The following is a 16,441-nucleotide window of genomic DNA, read 5'->3' on the forward strand; positions in this document are numbered from 1 at the left end:
CAGCCAAAAGTTGTGAACGTGTGGAATACTTCTATTTAGCACAGAAACGTTAAATTAAATGCCATATTCTACAGGTTTCTGGGAGTTTAGATTCAGTTATTTCACTTCCAAAGCAAAATAAACTTGCTGATTATATTCAGATAATTCATTCTGAGGCCTCCTGATAGACATTTCCAATTTGTACTCTWGATACAACAGAATCATTTCAGTCATTTTTATAAACCTAAATCCAGAGAAAGGATTAAGAGTTATTCCAGCTTCTTGACAATTTGTATTTGAATTTATCATATATACCTATCCTATATCTCTCTCTAGCCATGTCCAACAAGGCACTGAGCTTTTACATATTTTATTACTCATGTACATATGCCTAAAATAACATGCTGAACTAGKGCCATAATATGGGCATTTAGCTCTAGTTTACTCAGCTCTTCCACAATTCTGAAACTGTATTGCACCTTCACTAAATTTAACCTTGTTTTGGTAACCTTATTTTGAATTGGCAGGCTAACAAAAAAATGCATCCATTAAAATGGAAATAGACCTCAAGGGTTCACTCCCCTAAAAAAAAAAAAAAAAGTAGCTTCATTCACTAGTAATTCCTTTGCCAAGACCTGTTTCTTTTCAGAAGTTTTAATAGCAGTAACTTTATAAAGCCCAGTTAACAGCATAAGACAAATAGACTAGCTATGGATGAGAGCTGCTCTGGCACTCAATATTCATGGCTTTTAATATCAGTATCAGTTCCGGATGAGTGAAAAAGCATCTCTAAGAAAGTTGCATGATGACTGAACAGTAATTACATATTAGAGTTTAGCAGGCAAATTAAGATATCAAAAACAAAGCCTTGACATGCTAAAACTCCTAAGAGACCAGAGTTTTAGGACTACAAATCTAAATAAGTTGAGCTCAAGTCATTTGATATTCATGACAAGTTTTCATACGCAGAAGCCCAGGTTTCTTTCTGGTTATTGGATTCTTTGCCTTCAGTTTGTTTTGGACTGAAGCAGTTGAGCTGTTCCACCTTTCATTGCAACTTCAGATGCATACTAATCTTGTACATGAAAATGGATCACCCCTCCCCACAGACTTGAAACGCAGAATTTTATGGGAAAGCAGTTCAATGCCTGCATGCATAAGCTACAAGGAACTTAACAGATTCCAGGTATCTTTCCTTTTATTACCAATAACTACAGGCTTGCAAAGCAACCTTGAGCCAGGCACATGAGTTTAACACAGTGCGCTGACAGGTCGTGCAACACTTACCTTCTACACAGAAACGAGGGGCAGGATAATCATGTGTGGCTGATGTATAACTGAGACTATAAAAATACCTTGGCACTTCTCCCTGGACTTTCACAGTCCCTCCTCAGTTTTCCTCCTGCCTTCCTGCTCTAGCTCCGACTTGGATGTGGAGCAAGAGAAGGCAAAACAAAAACAGAATGTGCTCAATTTAGGAATGACATAAAAATGAGCTTCCCTTCTGACACAAGGCACCTCTRTATTCAATTGGCAGCCTGCTCAGATTGAAGGCAAATAAGGAAGAGTTATACAATGTCCTTATGTCCTTTCTATGAATCTGAACCAGGGCTAAAAGCAAGCTGAGTAGCTTGAAGGACCCAATTCAATACTAATTACAAATACACCTTGAACATAAAAATGTTTTAATCCTATACCTTTGTTCAAGATACTTGTAGCTTCCAGGCCCATACTGCACTGCAATTTAATCAATTCCAATTTAGAAAAGCATTTAAAAAAACCTGAACAAGGTAAATAGGCCTTCAAAACTCTGAAGCAAGTTTTTAGAGAATTACAGTTGCTAGAAAAYAACAACAGAGTATTTCAGTTCCCAATTGAGCCCAGACCTCAGGACTTTTGCCCACGTACTTCCAGAATGTGATTTCAGCTCACCTTAGAAGCGCTCACTTTTTAACTAAGCATCAGCATGATTAACTTGTGCTAACTTATTGCATGTCCGTCAGGAAACTCCCTGGTTGGCATGCAGCAGTGCCACCTCCTCAGGCACAGCCACAAAGCAGAAGGGCTTAGGGAGAAGTTGCAGCTGAAGCTGCTTGCTCATATGAACTTCACCACTCACAAAAGGAATTGATACCAGGAAAAGAAGGGATTAAGTCCATTATTGGCTTAATTCCCTCCTTCTCTTAGGCTTACCTGCTTCTGTTATATTAAATAAAAGCAGATTGAAGCTTTGGCAAATAAGGACCTTGCAGAAAGCCACAATGGCTTTTTCTTGGTGCACCAGTTTCTGCTGACCAGGCTCACACAAAAAAGAGATGGGGCAGGACAAAGGGCACTGGAAAACTGGAATGCCCAAAGAGTTGACTAGATAACAGTCATAGAAAGCAAAGATGAACACCTCCCCCCCGCCCCCAAGCCTGCTCCTATTAAAAATAAGAGTCACTATGTGCCCTAAAATCTTAAGTGGGAGGCCTTAGTAAAGTTACAGGCAGATGGGACATGCATGAATGTTTGCAAAGTTTAAGCATCTCCTCATGCTCCTGCCTTATCAAAGCATTGGCACACCTCCATATGGGAGTCCTTCCATTGCCTTTGTGATCATTAATAAACTATTGTTTTGTAAGGCATGAGCTTTACCTAAAACTCTGTTCTCTGTTGTTAAATTAGTCTTAAGTTAAAAATCAACACCTACATTAAAAAAGAATAAAAGTCAATACAAAATGTGACCTTACAGACTTAAAAGGGTGAGCTTTTCTGAGAACTGCAAACAACAAAAATGCTTCCGATGTTTTATATTTTCAATGAATATTTTAAAACAAGTACATATATGTCAGTGGTTCTCACTCAGACACTAGCTTCTGTAAGCTTTAAATGAAAACTAACCTCATTTTCTGCCAAAAATAGTATGCTAAAYCATGAAGTGTCCAAATAACAGAAATAAACAGGTGAGTAATACAACTCAATATAAGTAACCCACTTTTTCAACTTCATAGTTCAGTAACTAAATCAGTTTTGCAGAAGCTGACATATAATGAGAAGGCTGTTTGGGACAAAGTGAAAGTAGGATTCGGAAGTGATTTTTTCTTCAGAAAAATTCTGTGTTTATTGATGTCTCAGCTGTTGACTTCTTAGTACAGAGAAAAAGATCATTTCACATACTCATCAAGTCTGCCTTTTACATTTGTTGAAACTAACACAGTAAGTCTTTGAAAGTTGCAGATTTTTGATAATCCAATCCAAACTCTGAATTAATTCAACCAGAATGTTGTTTGAGATCACCATGAATGGCCCTAGTATAATTACAATGGAGCCTCTGTAATCAGTTTTGGAGTCTCCCATTTGATTCAGCTGGAATCAATCATCAAGATGGAGCCAGATGTGTCACAGTCCCACACTACCTTCAGTTTTTCTCATTTGGTTAGTGCAGTCTGAAAATATTAGTCACTATAGGACAGTGTCCCAAAGGGATCTGTAGAAGGGCCATGCAGGAGCAATACATTTGGATTTCCACAAGCTCCTGTAAGAAAACTAACCCAAGTACTCATACATACATGTATGCCCTATTCACCAGAAGGCACAAGTTCTCAGTTACTAGGTCTCAGTTTTAACCCATTTTCTTGTTTGCTTGCAAAAAATAAACTTTCCACAAAAAAAATGCAGATCAAAGCTTTAACTATTAAGTCAATTCCATTCCTTTCAGTTATTGTTCTTAATCTGATGACTGTGAACATTATTTCCCATAATGTTCTTTATGCTACTCAAACTGTAAAAATAATTGATGCACAGAGCAGTCAAATTACTAGAAACAGAGTAATAAGATATGCCTGTTTACTAAGATACACTGTGCATAGATATAGCCATATTTCCCTGATGGTAATAACCCATCAAGTTAATAGAGAACTAAAGCTGTTTAGTTCTTGATGCCTGCTTGGCAACTGCTACAGCACAACCAATGTTCTAACTCTTGGGTGAGCTAAACTGGGGAAGAGGTTAGCTGTAGAAAAAACACAAACTGAAACAGGGAAAAGTGGTTGGCTGTAACATCACACAAAAAGAGAACTACGAGAACTAGAATCTCACAGTGACAGACTTCCACATGGAAGAATTAGTTCTTCCAGTCTTGTTTACTCCCATGCAGTGACTTTACAATAAAGTGATTAGTGTGCTGACTGGGAATTGATTTCCTGAAAGTGGTAGAAAGGCCACCTAGGAAAGATAAAGCAAACCAGAATGAAGGGAGATTATAGAGGCAAGTAAAGCTGTAACTGTACTTAGGGTTGCAATCTGACATTGACTCATACCCATAGTCATAACCATAAAACAGTTATCTATCCTCTTCATCTTTTACTGTTAAAAAGCAGAAATTACCTTTAGAAGAAAACTATTTTAGTGCATAGTAAGTTAATTGTTTTTAATAAGTGATAAAACGCCAGTCCCTTCTGCTAGCGTCTGTGTGAGAGCCTTTTCTTCCCAACTTAAGCTTCTCTCACTCTTAGCACAAATTCAAGCAGGAAAACTTAACCTAACACATGGCCTTTACTCAGTCCTATGCCTCTGCACTGTGATACCATGATCTTCACCTCTTATCTATGAAACCTTTCAAAAATCATGTTTGCCTATTGCAGTATAGTGCAGCAAATTGATTTTCTAACACTTCCCACAAACCTCAATCCAGCAGCATCTTAGCTGCTTAAAGACCACCATTTTGAAGTACCAACCTTGAAATAAGAAGGATGAACCACCAAGTACAATTTGCCTTCACTTAACTTTTGGCATAGTTAGAGYCTAGCCTGACATTTTGACAGTCACTTCCTTTGSGGGGAGGAGTAAGGTTTAACTGAACTATCATAGAATCATTAYAGTTGGAAAAGACCTTCAAGACTGAGTCCAACTGTAAGCCCCTGAATGATATACCTGTTAAACCGTGTCCCCAAGCACCTCATCTACACATTTCTTGAACACTGCCAGGGAGGGAAACTCTACCACTTTCTCGTGCAACCTGTTCCAATATTTGACTACTTTCTGTGTTGAAGTTTTTCCTAATATCTAGCCTGAACCTCCTCCTGGTGCAACTATGCTTGTATCCTTTCTTGCATAGGTCAGGCCCAAGCTTAGAGAACTGTTCAGCATTTGTCAAACACACTACACTTCTTTTTAGTGACTATTTCTCCATTTTCTTACAGTGGTTAAGTGATATGCAGTCCTCTTCCTGCTCTCTGCAGTTTCTTGTTGCTGTTGCTACATCTGTTCAAGACAGCAACCAGTTAGAATTAAACTTTATACTTTACATATTTCTAATTGAATTGCTACCTAGAGAATTTTTTTTTTTAAACAGGTCAGGAAGAATGTAACTTTATATGGCCTTCCTGCTGCAAAGGATTTCTTCAATATGGCTTGAGGACCTTTCAAATTCAGTTGAACATTTAGCAAGCACTTACTATACTGCTACTCCCATTCCTCCTTCCACATCTGTTTTGAATATGACCCTTTCTCTCATGGGCTGAAGTCTTACAGTCATTCCTAGTGTCCTTCAATATTCAGAATTTTGTAAATGCGAATATTCATGTTCCATTAGGTTTGTGTTCCACGGCTCCAAGTTCCATTAAATCTGTCTTGACGGTTGAAGAGAAAGAGGAAGGTGGCTGGACATGATTACTTCTGTATCACTCATCCTCCGGAGCTACAGGGGACAGCACAGAACAGAGCCAAACAGTTTGCATAGGCAAGAAATGTCRGACAAGCCCTGGTGTCTGCCAGGTGAGACCAGGAAGTGCTCAGCCCCCTTCAGTGAACTTGCATCAGCAGTATGGCAGGAGGTCACGATTTCTGTGAGGGCTCAAGTGCACCTACACAAGGACAGGACGCACTAAAAAGCACCCAACACTAGGCTTTTACACTCCAGGTCTTGTGCAAAGCCTTCTCAGCAACTGCTTTGTACTTTGGCTGCCTGCTCTGTCCCCAAATTCTCCCATAAGGGACTCCCAGATTCAAATGCAGAGGTAGAATTCAAGTCCCTTGCTGAGGAGAGGGGAAAACCAAAGACACACAACCAGTGTCTGGCACTGCAGACATCCTCATGAATCACTCATTGCACTGAAATGTGGAAATTTCATTGGTCACAGAACTCATGTCACATGCTTTCAGAAGATTGTTTGGATAGACATCTTTCCACATTTCTGACAGCAAGCGACTCAGCTAGGCACTCAAGAGCTAATGTCTTCTCTCCTTGCAACTATTTTCTCCTCCAGCCTTGGAAGTTCAAAGTAGGCAAGTCTTTTGATAAGATCTGGGCAGGATGCTTAAAATGCTCTTAAGCCCAGCTTTGTAAACAACAGAGGTAAACAGAACCTGAATGATCTGAGGCTAACTGGAAATAAACACAAAAAGCTTCATACTTAGGTAATTATCACCAGCAAGAAAAGTGTTAGAGGCCAATCATTGTTTTGTTCCTGACTATTAGCTTTTTAAAGCTACCCCTTATCTCTTCAGACCACAGGTTTGAAGTACTGAAGTAATTGAGCTCAATGAGAAAATAAATGATTTCTTATTGTATTAGATGACTGGTCTAATGAAGTTAGCAGGAAATGGGCTGTGCAAGCAGTTTTATAGTGCAATGGAGACCATCTCTCTAGTTAGCTAAGGGACTGGAAAAAGTACTTAGAAATTCATCTTATTTGACAAGCTATGATAATGAGATATTAGAAGTACCRGCCATAAGCTCATTATTTTATGCCATTATTCTCAGCTGATGGTTCAGTTGTGCCTTGTGACTAATCCCAAGGCTCAGAGCAACCCTACTCAACATTCATTTTATTTTGGTTATTACAGTAAAACCATGCATTGTGCTAAAAATCCTTATTTTTAAGAACCATTCTGTATTTGACTAAGAGTTCCTTAGATATCTTTACAAAGGGTCTTGTCATGGAAAATTTCAACCTAAAATATCAGAAATCTGAAGTTTTCAGAAGATGGTGTCACAGTGTAAACCTGAGCAAGTTCTAAGCATCTCACACTTCAGCTGAAGTCACATGTGTTCATCTTTAAATACTTTCAACACTCAGGAAAGGAAATCCTATTTTTGTAAAGCAAATGAAGATGAAATCACTATAAAATCCTGGATGTTGAAACAGTTCTCTGCTCCGAACACACTTATACATTCAAGAAAAAAAAAACATTCCTCATTAAAAAACTACTTGCATACAGATTAGGAATTGGCACTATTCTTTAAAAATGCCTAGACCCTCACAATCCAAGTGTCACACCAGGGAAAGCTTTGCAGAGAAAGTCAGATTTATAACATGAATACAGAAAAACATTTGCAGTATTGTAGGAAACTCCTCTCCAAAATCTTGAATCTGACTCCTTTTTGAAGTGTAGAATTAAGGCCAGCTGCTGTTGCTGTTTACTTAAAGTATTTTCACTTTTTCCTACTGTGCTTTTGCAAAAGTTAAGTTTATATTCAGTTCTGAACTTTGTCAAATCTTTAGCCCATTCCATTTGTGGATAGCACCAAAGTGAGAAAGCACTTAATGTGAACCTTCGTGTGAAAATCTGATAAATAAAATTCTCACATCACAATGGTAAAAAACACTTCATGACTTAAGTGTGAATCAGTTGTTTCCTATTGCAAAATGTGTTCTCTGTAAACCATTAAAGGCAATTTTGAACTTAAAACATGTAGCAATAAAACTAATTTCTGATGGAGAGTCTTTCAGTTGATTTGAGCAAGTAACAAGTCAGTTGCATATTTTAAGGCACAGTTTAAGCCCTAGAAAAGATGCTATAGCTCTTATGTTTTGGCATTTATTTCTCTGTGAAAAACTTACAGCTCCAAGGTCAATAATGAAACAATCTCCTTTGTTGAAGCTGGTCCAAGCAAGAGGAACTTCTGTGGCTCGCACTACTCTCCGGCCCTTGATATGTAGAAGTCTCCGGGCACTCAGATCATTAGTAATAACATGCTTGAATCCAGAGGCAACCCCCCCTGTCTGAATAAAAATAAAGAAGCAAACTTGAGTTCAGCATGTTTTTGGCAAGCTTACCTTCTGCTAACTATCTTCTGCTTACCTTCTGCTAACTATCTGAAAGGGAAAAAGAAAAAAAGGAAGTTATGCAGCAAGAGATGAACCAGAATTCTATATGGTTTTAACAACATTGACCACAGACCAGATAGACACAGTGAAAACTTCTGCAGATGAACTCTCCCACGTTGTGAACCTTTATCAGACAACACTCTGCTTTCAAGGGCTCTCTTTTCTTGACAGAGGGTGAGAGAAAGGAGAAAGCATGGTATTTACTGCATTCTCCCTGCACTGTCCTAAGGTTAAGATAATGATGAAATGAACTTGGGGACAAAACTGAGTTGGTTAATGCATAGGGACTGATTTAAAAAAAACACCACCACATAACTCACACACTTATACAATTCCTAGGTGGGTTTTGGATTTTCTCAATTTCTTAAATCTCGCAAATCTGAATGACTTAAGTGTCTAGTTATAACTAAACAGAAGAATAATTCTATAGCAGTTTAAAATTTTATGAAATTTTTGGCTGCTTATAGTCAACCAAGCCAAGAACACCAAAACATGTGAGGAAATGAAACAGATGCAGTATACATAAACAGCTATAAATTTAAGTCTAACTTATTTCTTGTAAATTGGCTGGGATACAAGCTCCTGGGAGGCAGTATTCTTACCTCCTGCAGGATATGTAGACCCTGGTTGAAACAGTCAGCCAGCCTCTCTCAAATAAGGAGAGAGAAAAAAAGAAAAAAAAGAAAAAAAAAGAAAAAAGAAAAAAGCAGAGCAGACAGGTTGCAGTCAAGATTTCTTATTTTCAATCCTGAAGGCTGAAAGCTTCAGTTGGATTGTTTAAACAAGTTAAAAACTTCTATTACAAATCTAAAAAAACAGTGACTGAGTGATGTCATCTGTTCGGTTTAAGCAGCCTGTAGTCACTGGAGTTCATAGACACAAAGGAATGCATATAATATTTTTATTTCTCAGAAAATACATCATTCTTTCAATAGCATACTCAGGTCAGATGTACCTCTCTAATGTTGCTGTACTACTCCAGAGCAGTAAGGAGGTTGATATTAGAACCAACAGAATGTCAGCTTCCTAAAATAAAAAGTTTTTAATAAAAGTATTTGTGGTTTTGATTATCTCAAAAATAAGGATAACTGCAATAGCCCTGCAAGATTTATTCCATAAAGTATAAATACTTTTTTTTTTTTAAACCAAATCAAGGTCTCAGCCTCTTTGCTTCATGCCTGTAACAACATCAGCTTATTTGATTCTGGATTTGAACAAAGCAACCCAGCCCACTGCATAGGAAATGCTTCTTTGATATTTATTATCTCCTAAACAAGGAGCCCCAACCGTGAGATCCCTTAGTGACAAGAACATTCTCAAAGTAGTTTAATTTTGGGGAAGCTTTTGGGGCCASATGTCAACAAAGGCTGTTAAGCATTCATGTACTCTGCAAGTATTGAGCTCATAGTTTAGCACAGATCTAATACTACTGTGCATTAAGAAACAATTTCTGAAATATTCATTAGCAGACAAAGCAGTTTTTCAAGTCCATTAAAGATTTGTTTCTACCTTGGGAGACAGTGTTAAATATTTTAGGAGTGCATTTTCTCAGCTGCCTCTTTACCTTGTACTTAATTCCTCCTTTGAAATATCCCACAAACTCAGTAGACTCATATCCTTGAATTTCTCTGCTCTGAACAGGCTTTCCTCCTAAGTAGTCATCCATCTGAACAGCAAAAATTGCCGCAGCCGTGCTTTCATCTTGGGTACATTCTTTCCCTGAAAGAAAATGAGATATTTTGCCTATTAAACCCAATACATACCTTTGAATTTTGTTGTAGAAGTAGTTTCTGTCTTCTAAAGCTTGTACAGTCTGTGTATGTGCTGTGACAGAGCCCTGCAGCTTGTACAGTCTGTGTATGTGCTGTGACAGAGCCCTGCAGCTCGTACAGTCTGTGTATGTGCTGTGACAGAGCCCTGCATCATAACCTGAGTCACTGGCAAAAGCACTATCACCTTGACTGTTTCTTAGCCTGCTGCAAACAGACTTCATAAGCTAAGAACAGGAGGCAAAAGCTGAATTTCTGTCCTCTCAATCCATTTAAACAAAATCTCAAAAAGTTAATTTAGTGGGATACCAGACTTATCTGGTAACCCACTTCTGTACTCAAGCTAGGTGTGAAAATTACAGGAAGGTAACACCATAGGACTGGTTAAACAGCAAAACATATTAAGCATAAGAGCAACTCAACATGTTTTTTCTTAAGCTATAAACAAAGTTAATATTGAGTATTCCTATTAACATGATAGCACAAGCAAGGATGTTTTGCATAGATATCTTGTTAGATCACCTGATAAAGCTGTGAGAAAGAAAAACAGCTTTGGGGCTGAGCAACAAAGTAGGTCCTGATGAAGAAAGAACCTTTTAGAGTTCTGTCTGTTCCCAAGGTTGGAGCCAAATGGCCTTCCTTACTTAGGATGTTGGTGGCCTACTCACTCTGCAAAGCAGGCTGTGCATTAGGGCAAGATTAAAGCCTGGGCTACAGGAGAAGCTGATGATGTGGCAAGTCAGGAGCCATCAGCTGGATGCAGGGAAACAGCAAGTGTGGCAAAGATGGATCACCCAAGGGCAAGCACTAGAGTTTCTCCTTGCTTGAATGTCTCCTTGAACTAGGCTCAGCCGCCTGGTATCACTGGCTCAGCAGCACAAACTCCCAAAGTAACCCCTTTCTCCATATACCAACAGCTTTCCCAAGCTCTTAACACTTCTCCACTTCTGCCTCAAGCACTAATACTACTGTTGTCACTTTTGTGGCGCACTGAAAACCCATAGTAAGCAAGCAGCAAGGATTAAGTGGATGCCAAAAGGACAGCAAAGAAAAATGAGGCATAAGGAACAAAAAGCAGCAAGGCCTGCCCAAAAAGACGTAGAAAATTTGTGAAATCAGGATGCACAGGATGCAACCCAAGTACTTTTTTTTTTTAAATAAAACCCCATCGCTTAAGAGTGATGCATATTGTCACACTGCAATTTCTTCTTTCTCAGACCTCAATGCTTTTATATGGCTATTCATTTCCCTTGAAACTAGATCCTTTAGATTTATTGTTTATAATTATACAGCAGGGGTCAAGGTCCAAGAAAACTGTGCTTGGAGCATCATTAGATATCAGAACCACTACCATAGCTCGCAGCTGTTTTGCAATAAACTAGTCAGTGAAAACCTATTAAAAACTACACACAAATGTACATGAACCATACTGTAGTGTGTTCAAGACATGAGGAAATCAGGTTTGCCTTTTAGTCTAAGTTAAAAGCAGCTCTGAACAAGCCCCAGTGTACAAGGTTCTGATGAGGAAGAATGGGAATTTAACCACAACTGATTCTGGTATACAGGATTAGGTCTTAGTACTTTGCCTCGGAGGACAAGGATCAAGGATAGTTAACAAAACACACAGGCATTGTTTTATAAACAAAACTGAGAAGGCCATAGCCATTCTTATTCCCACAAGCAGTCTCATCCTGGAATAGTACCTGCCACTTCTGCTTGTGACAATTTCAAGTACAGGTAACTCTCTTCATGTTGGGCTTGTGTCTGCATCACCACGTATTCTGAACCTCACTTCAAGGAAAGATTTGTAAGAGCAAATTAACATTAATTAACATTTGTAAGAGCAAATTAACAGTAATATTGCTGCTCAACTAACTCCTCCCATCCCCCATTTTAATAGGCTTGAAATTGTCAAATTGACTCACCAGGTTCCTGAAATTCTGTATCCAGAGCTGAACTGGAAAAACAGTTGTCACAAAATACACCCAAATGGCTGTTTTCAAAGCTTGCATAGTCTTTCCATTGAGCAGAAGAGTCAGCTAGTAGTTTAGCTAAGAATGTCTTCGTAGCTATCTCAACACCTGTGTGCACATCTAAACTGCAAGTGCTGTGCCAACTTAAGGACAGATTCCACTACCAAGATGTGGTGTGAAGCTGCTGTGATCTCCTTGCCATGCTCCAGCAGATTAAGTTACCTCAAAGAAGCTACCCCACCTGGGCTGTAAGGAGATAACTACCACGCAAGCCTTAGCTCTGCAGCTGAGGCAGGATGCTTCGGACTAAACTTGCTTCAACATAACTAGTTATACTTTTCTTACGTAGTACACTAGTATGCTTTTCTTAGTAAAAAGATTAGGTGCCTCTCTGCCCTACTCAGTCCTAAAAAGTCTCGAGTAAGGTACCTTTTCAAGGAAATATAGGCAAGGATGCTGTCCCCATACAGCTAAGGAAGTGGGACACAGGTTGCCTGCACAAGGGCAGTGAGCATTTTTCAATTCCTAGCCTGAACTGGTACTTCAGATGTGTCATTCAGATTTACTTTCTAAATTAAAGCATGGAAGTCTGTCCTATGAATAGGACATACAGAAGAAGAGTACCGTAGCCCCCTTCCACTTTGCCCTCCTCTTAAAAAACATCTTTTTTTTCTTTTTCTCCTGTGAAGAACAAAAACTGGAATGTCTCACAGGTTATTTTTAACTGTTTAAAAGTTCTTCTATCTCAGTTCAAATCAATAGATCTCCTCAGGCTGATAAATTTATATTTACCTTTTTTTATTATGTTAGTTCCTGTTTTGCTTTCATATAAATAGGTGTGGCAAGCTATACAGTTTAAATTCTTCAGCAATAACATTATCAAGAATACTTACCAGAGTTACTTTAGAGAAAACTTGGCTATAAATAATTTTTAACTAAAAGAGGATGTTACCTATAAAAATGACRCTAGCTTAGCTTAAATCAGTGAAATAAAAACTCTCCAAGTTAAAATATGCTGTAAGATGACTAATTGCATTCAAYTATAAAATCTACACTAACCTAAAACACTACACAAGCAAACACTAACTTTTAACAATTGAAAAGACAAAGATGTGAAAATTGCAACAAATTAATGACATCCATATGTCTTAGTTTTCTAAAAAAGTCTTCAGGAAGCAAGCCTAGCTCAGTTTGAGATGCCAGAAAACGACAGTTTAGCTTTAATGCAGCCTTCTTGGCTAAAGAGCAGACCCTGGTCTGTTAGAAGTATACCTATAGAAGTATATATAGAAGTATACAAAGAGGAAAGAAAAGAAAAAACTATTCTGTGGCTGAAGGGCTACCTCAGAAACATTTTACTCAATACCATCTAATTGCACTGAATGAGCCCAGGCATAAGGTTTTCAACTATGGCCATGATATAGACCTCTTTCCATCCCTTCAGGTACACACAAGGTTAGGAGGACACATTAGGAGGAAGCCTGGGATGTTGTGGATGAATATCAAGTCAGAATCCATCCAGATTCAAAGCTGTCATGCAGGCTCACAGAGATGACAGGCAGGAATGACAAACGCATAACCAAATGGCAAGGTACTGAAGGAATCAAGTATGCAGAAGTTTCCACAGCAGAAGACAAGTGTGTGGTAGGTGAAAAGTCCATAGGATTTCCACCCACCCAATTTCACAAGAATTTCTTTCCATCCTGAAATCTCACTTAATTTGACTTTCAGTTACTTCTTGGAGATTTACAGGAAGTCTTCACAAAATCCAAGGTCTTTCTGGCCACAGGTTAAAAAAGCAGCTGCTCATGCAAAGTTTGGCATCTCCAGGAGTAATGAGAGTCAGAGATACCAGTCATGCAAACTCCTACCCAAATCCAACTGCTCTTTCCTGCATAACTCGCATGGAATTCAGGTCTCCTGTTGCTATTAAACTTTGCAGGAGCATTTCACTGTCCGCTAGCCTCTACTGCAGGTCTTGCAGGCAGGAAGCATTATTCAAGGTGCTAAATGTGCTGCTATCAAGGTCTTCTGCATGAAGAATGAAGGGCACCCCCAGCTGCTGGCAGGTCTCTAGCCAACAGCAAAGAGGTTTGAACAACTGAGTGGTGGTGGATTTCAGTTCCACGCAGGTAAGGGCTCTCCACATCTTTGAGGAGAATCCACTATATTTTAGCTACTAGGTAAGTGTCAAAAACAAGAGTCTCCACCACAATACTGACRAGCACTGTCTAGCTTGGCGAAGTCTAGTAATAACCAACAAGTGCTGCCAACATGAGAACACCTGCCAGAAGCTCACTGATGCTGCCATCTATGATTACCCTCACGCACGCAGATACCATCCAGCACCCAGCTCTTCATTCCTCATTGACACTAGTGAAACTAAACAAGCTTCAAATGTTTGGGCAGAAACAATACCAGAGTTACCAGCTATTGGTTTTTCCCACACATCCAGAAGCACATTGAGATCCATGGGAACTCAAACACATCAAATAGGCTCATACATACTGGCCTGTCAGTGCATATCTGCAGAAATGACTGCATAAAACACAAGTCTCAGGATGAGACAACACAAGGGCAACAGACCCGTGGTTGCCACGCAGGGAGCCAGYAGGGTCAGATGACTTAGTGACTACATAAGAAGGTCTAAAGAAGATGAATCCAACTAAGAATGCACTAACAAGGGGCATTTATTACCAGCTTCTATTCTGCCCAAGCACTATGCTAGTCCAGAGGGGCAGCGAGCTGTATCAGCCAGACCCCAGTGTTCCCTGTTGCTTGAGGAGGTGCTATTGCATATAGCACTACAGCAAATACGTTTCATTGTTTTTAAAAATACTGCTCTGGTGACTTCACCACCAACCTCTCAAACTGCATCAGAAAGTAGAGTAACTGTCACTTCTCATGCAGGCTTCAGCCAGCAGRCCATGAGCACGGGGAGAAAGCCAAAAGGAGTTTTCAGCCCCAGGGAATCCAGGGGGAGTCACCTGTCCTCTTCAGCTGCAGGGCAGTGATTCCCGCTTGCACGTGCCACCACTTGCCTTTCACCCTTCCACAAGCCACACCGCAAGGCRAGGGGATGCCCTCCTGCCACCCCTGCCACCCGCGAGCCCCGAGCCGTGCAGCAGGGGCTCGGGGCAGCCCCTGCCCGCGCCTCCCGGCCCTACCGAGCCAGTAGTGCAGGCGGAAGGCGGCGGTGGCTCCGCGGCGCACCGTGAACAGCACGAGGTACGCGTCGCCCACGAAGAAGTCTCCGTGGCAGCCGGGAGGCACGGGCACCAGCTCCAGCCGCTCCACGCGCCACACCTGGAGGCCGCTCTGCTGCCCGGCGCGGGCGAACTCCTTGTGGTAGAGCGAGGGCGACATGGCGAGCGCGGCAGCCGCGGCAGCGGGCGCGCCCCGCGCCGGCCCGCGCCCTTATAGCGCCCGGGGGCGGCGCCGCCGCTGGTCCCGCCCGGGCCGCGCCTGGGCCGGGCCGCTGTGCGAGTGGGCGGTGGGCTCTGCCCACTTCTTTTCTTCTTGTATTTACTGTTCTTTTTTTTTCTTTCTTTTTTTTTTTCTTTCTTTTTCCTTTCTTTATTTTTCTACTTTTTTTTTTTTGCTTTTTCCTTTATTTTTCTTTTTCCTTTTTTTCCCTTCCCTCCTTTCTTTCTTTCTTTTGAGAGAGAGATACCTACAAATCCAAGCACTTCACATCTTGTCTCTCTGTGCTCTCTGTGCCAATGGAGGTTTTGCAAGCAACCGGCCCACGAGAGCCTCTAGTGCAGCGAACAGAGAGCTTCCTTCTGAAATTAAACGGAAGCCCCAGGGCGCAGCACGRCTGGGCTAGCCCAGTGACCGCCCCAGGGCGCAGCACGACTGGGCTAGCCCAGTGACCGCSRGGGTTATCTCACTGAGCCCTTTGCTAGTGCAACTCTCCTACCCGCCTTGTCTTTGTAAATTGCTCATATCCACGTGCCTAGAGTTTTTATAACTTACGCTTGTTGGCACCCTCTCCCCTCCCCTCCCCTCCCTTTCCCTCCTCTCTCTTTTCCCCCAGAGAAGAAAGGAAATGCAGAACCACAGCTCTCTTCTCTCATCATATGATTTTATTTTCCTAGTTCAGAATTRCCAAGAATCTTTTTTCAAGGGTGAAAAAAAAATGTGGTGGTTTCTTTTTGTCTCTCTTTGTGTGTGTGTGTGTTGCTCTTCACCATGCACAGCAACAACTCATTTCCTCACAGCCTACCCCTATATATGGTTCTTTGTCACCCTGCTAGCCGTTTACGTCCTGAAAATCACAACCAGTTAACAGTTTTCATTGGGCATTGACAGGTGGTGGATTAACTTGGGCAGGATGCAGAGAAGCAGAGTTGAAGCTGAAGCTATTGGGAGGTAGAATGATACCTTTCAGAAAGACTTGTGTCTAGGTGCATCACCTTGCCCATGCAGCTGAATTTTCAAGCTCATGAGAATGCTCTTTGAGCAAGTTACTACAGGAGGAGGTAACTACCGTCCTGTGGTGCATCAGGGCAGCCTCAGTAAGGAGGCTGAGGCATTGCCGAGTGCAGTAACGTACCTAGGGCAGCTCTTCCTGGCAGCAAGCTAAAAGTAGCACCACATCTAAGACATACTGCATACCTTCCCT

General features: G+C 40.8%; 1 protein-coding gene across 1 annotated transcript in view; it reads right to left on the bottom strand.

Moving 5' to 3' along the window:
• Window positions 1-15,180, bottom strand: part of SCIN (scinderin) — a 47,032-nt gene extending 31,852 nt beyond the window's left edge. The window contains exons 1-3 of the mRNA XM_026036243.1: window positions 14,982-15,180; window positions 9,637-9,791; window positions 7,806-7,967 (exon numbers count right to left, since the gene is read on the bottom strand). Of these exons, the coding sequence (XP_025892028.1) occupies window positions 7,806-7,967; window positions 9,637-9,791; window positions 14,982-15,180 (516 nt within the window). The remainder of the gene's footprint in view (window positions 1-7,805; window positions 7,968-9,636; window positions 9,792-14,981) is intronic.
• Window positions 15,181-16,441: the final 1,261 nt, after the last annotated feature.

Source organism: Nothoprocta perdicaria, unplaced genomic scaffold (genome assembly GCF_003342845.1).
Source record: "Nothoprocta perdicaria isolate Ctin4 unplaced genomic scaffold, notPer1 scaffold_173, whole genome shotgun sequence".
Classification (NCBI taxonomy): Eukaryota; Metazoa; Chordata; class Aves; order Tinamiformes; family Tinamidae; genus Nothoprocta; species Nothoprocta perdicaria.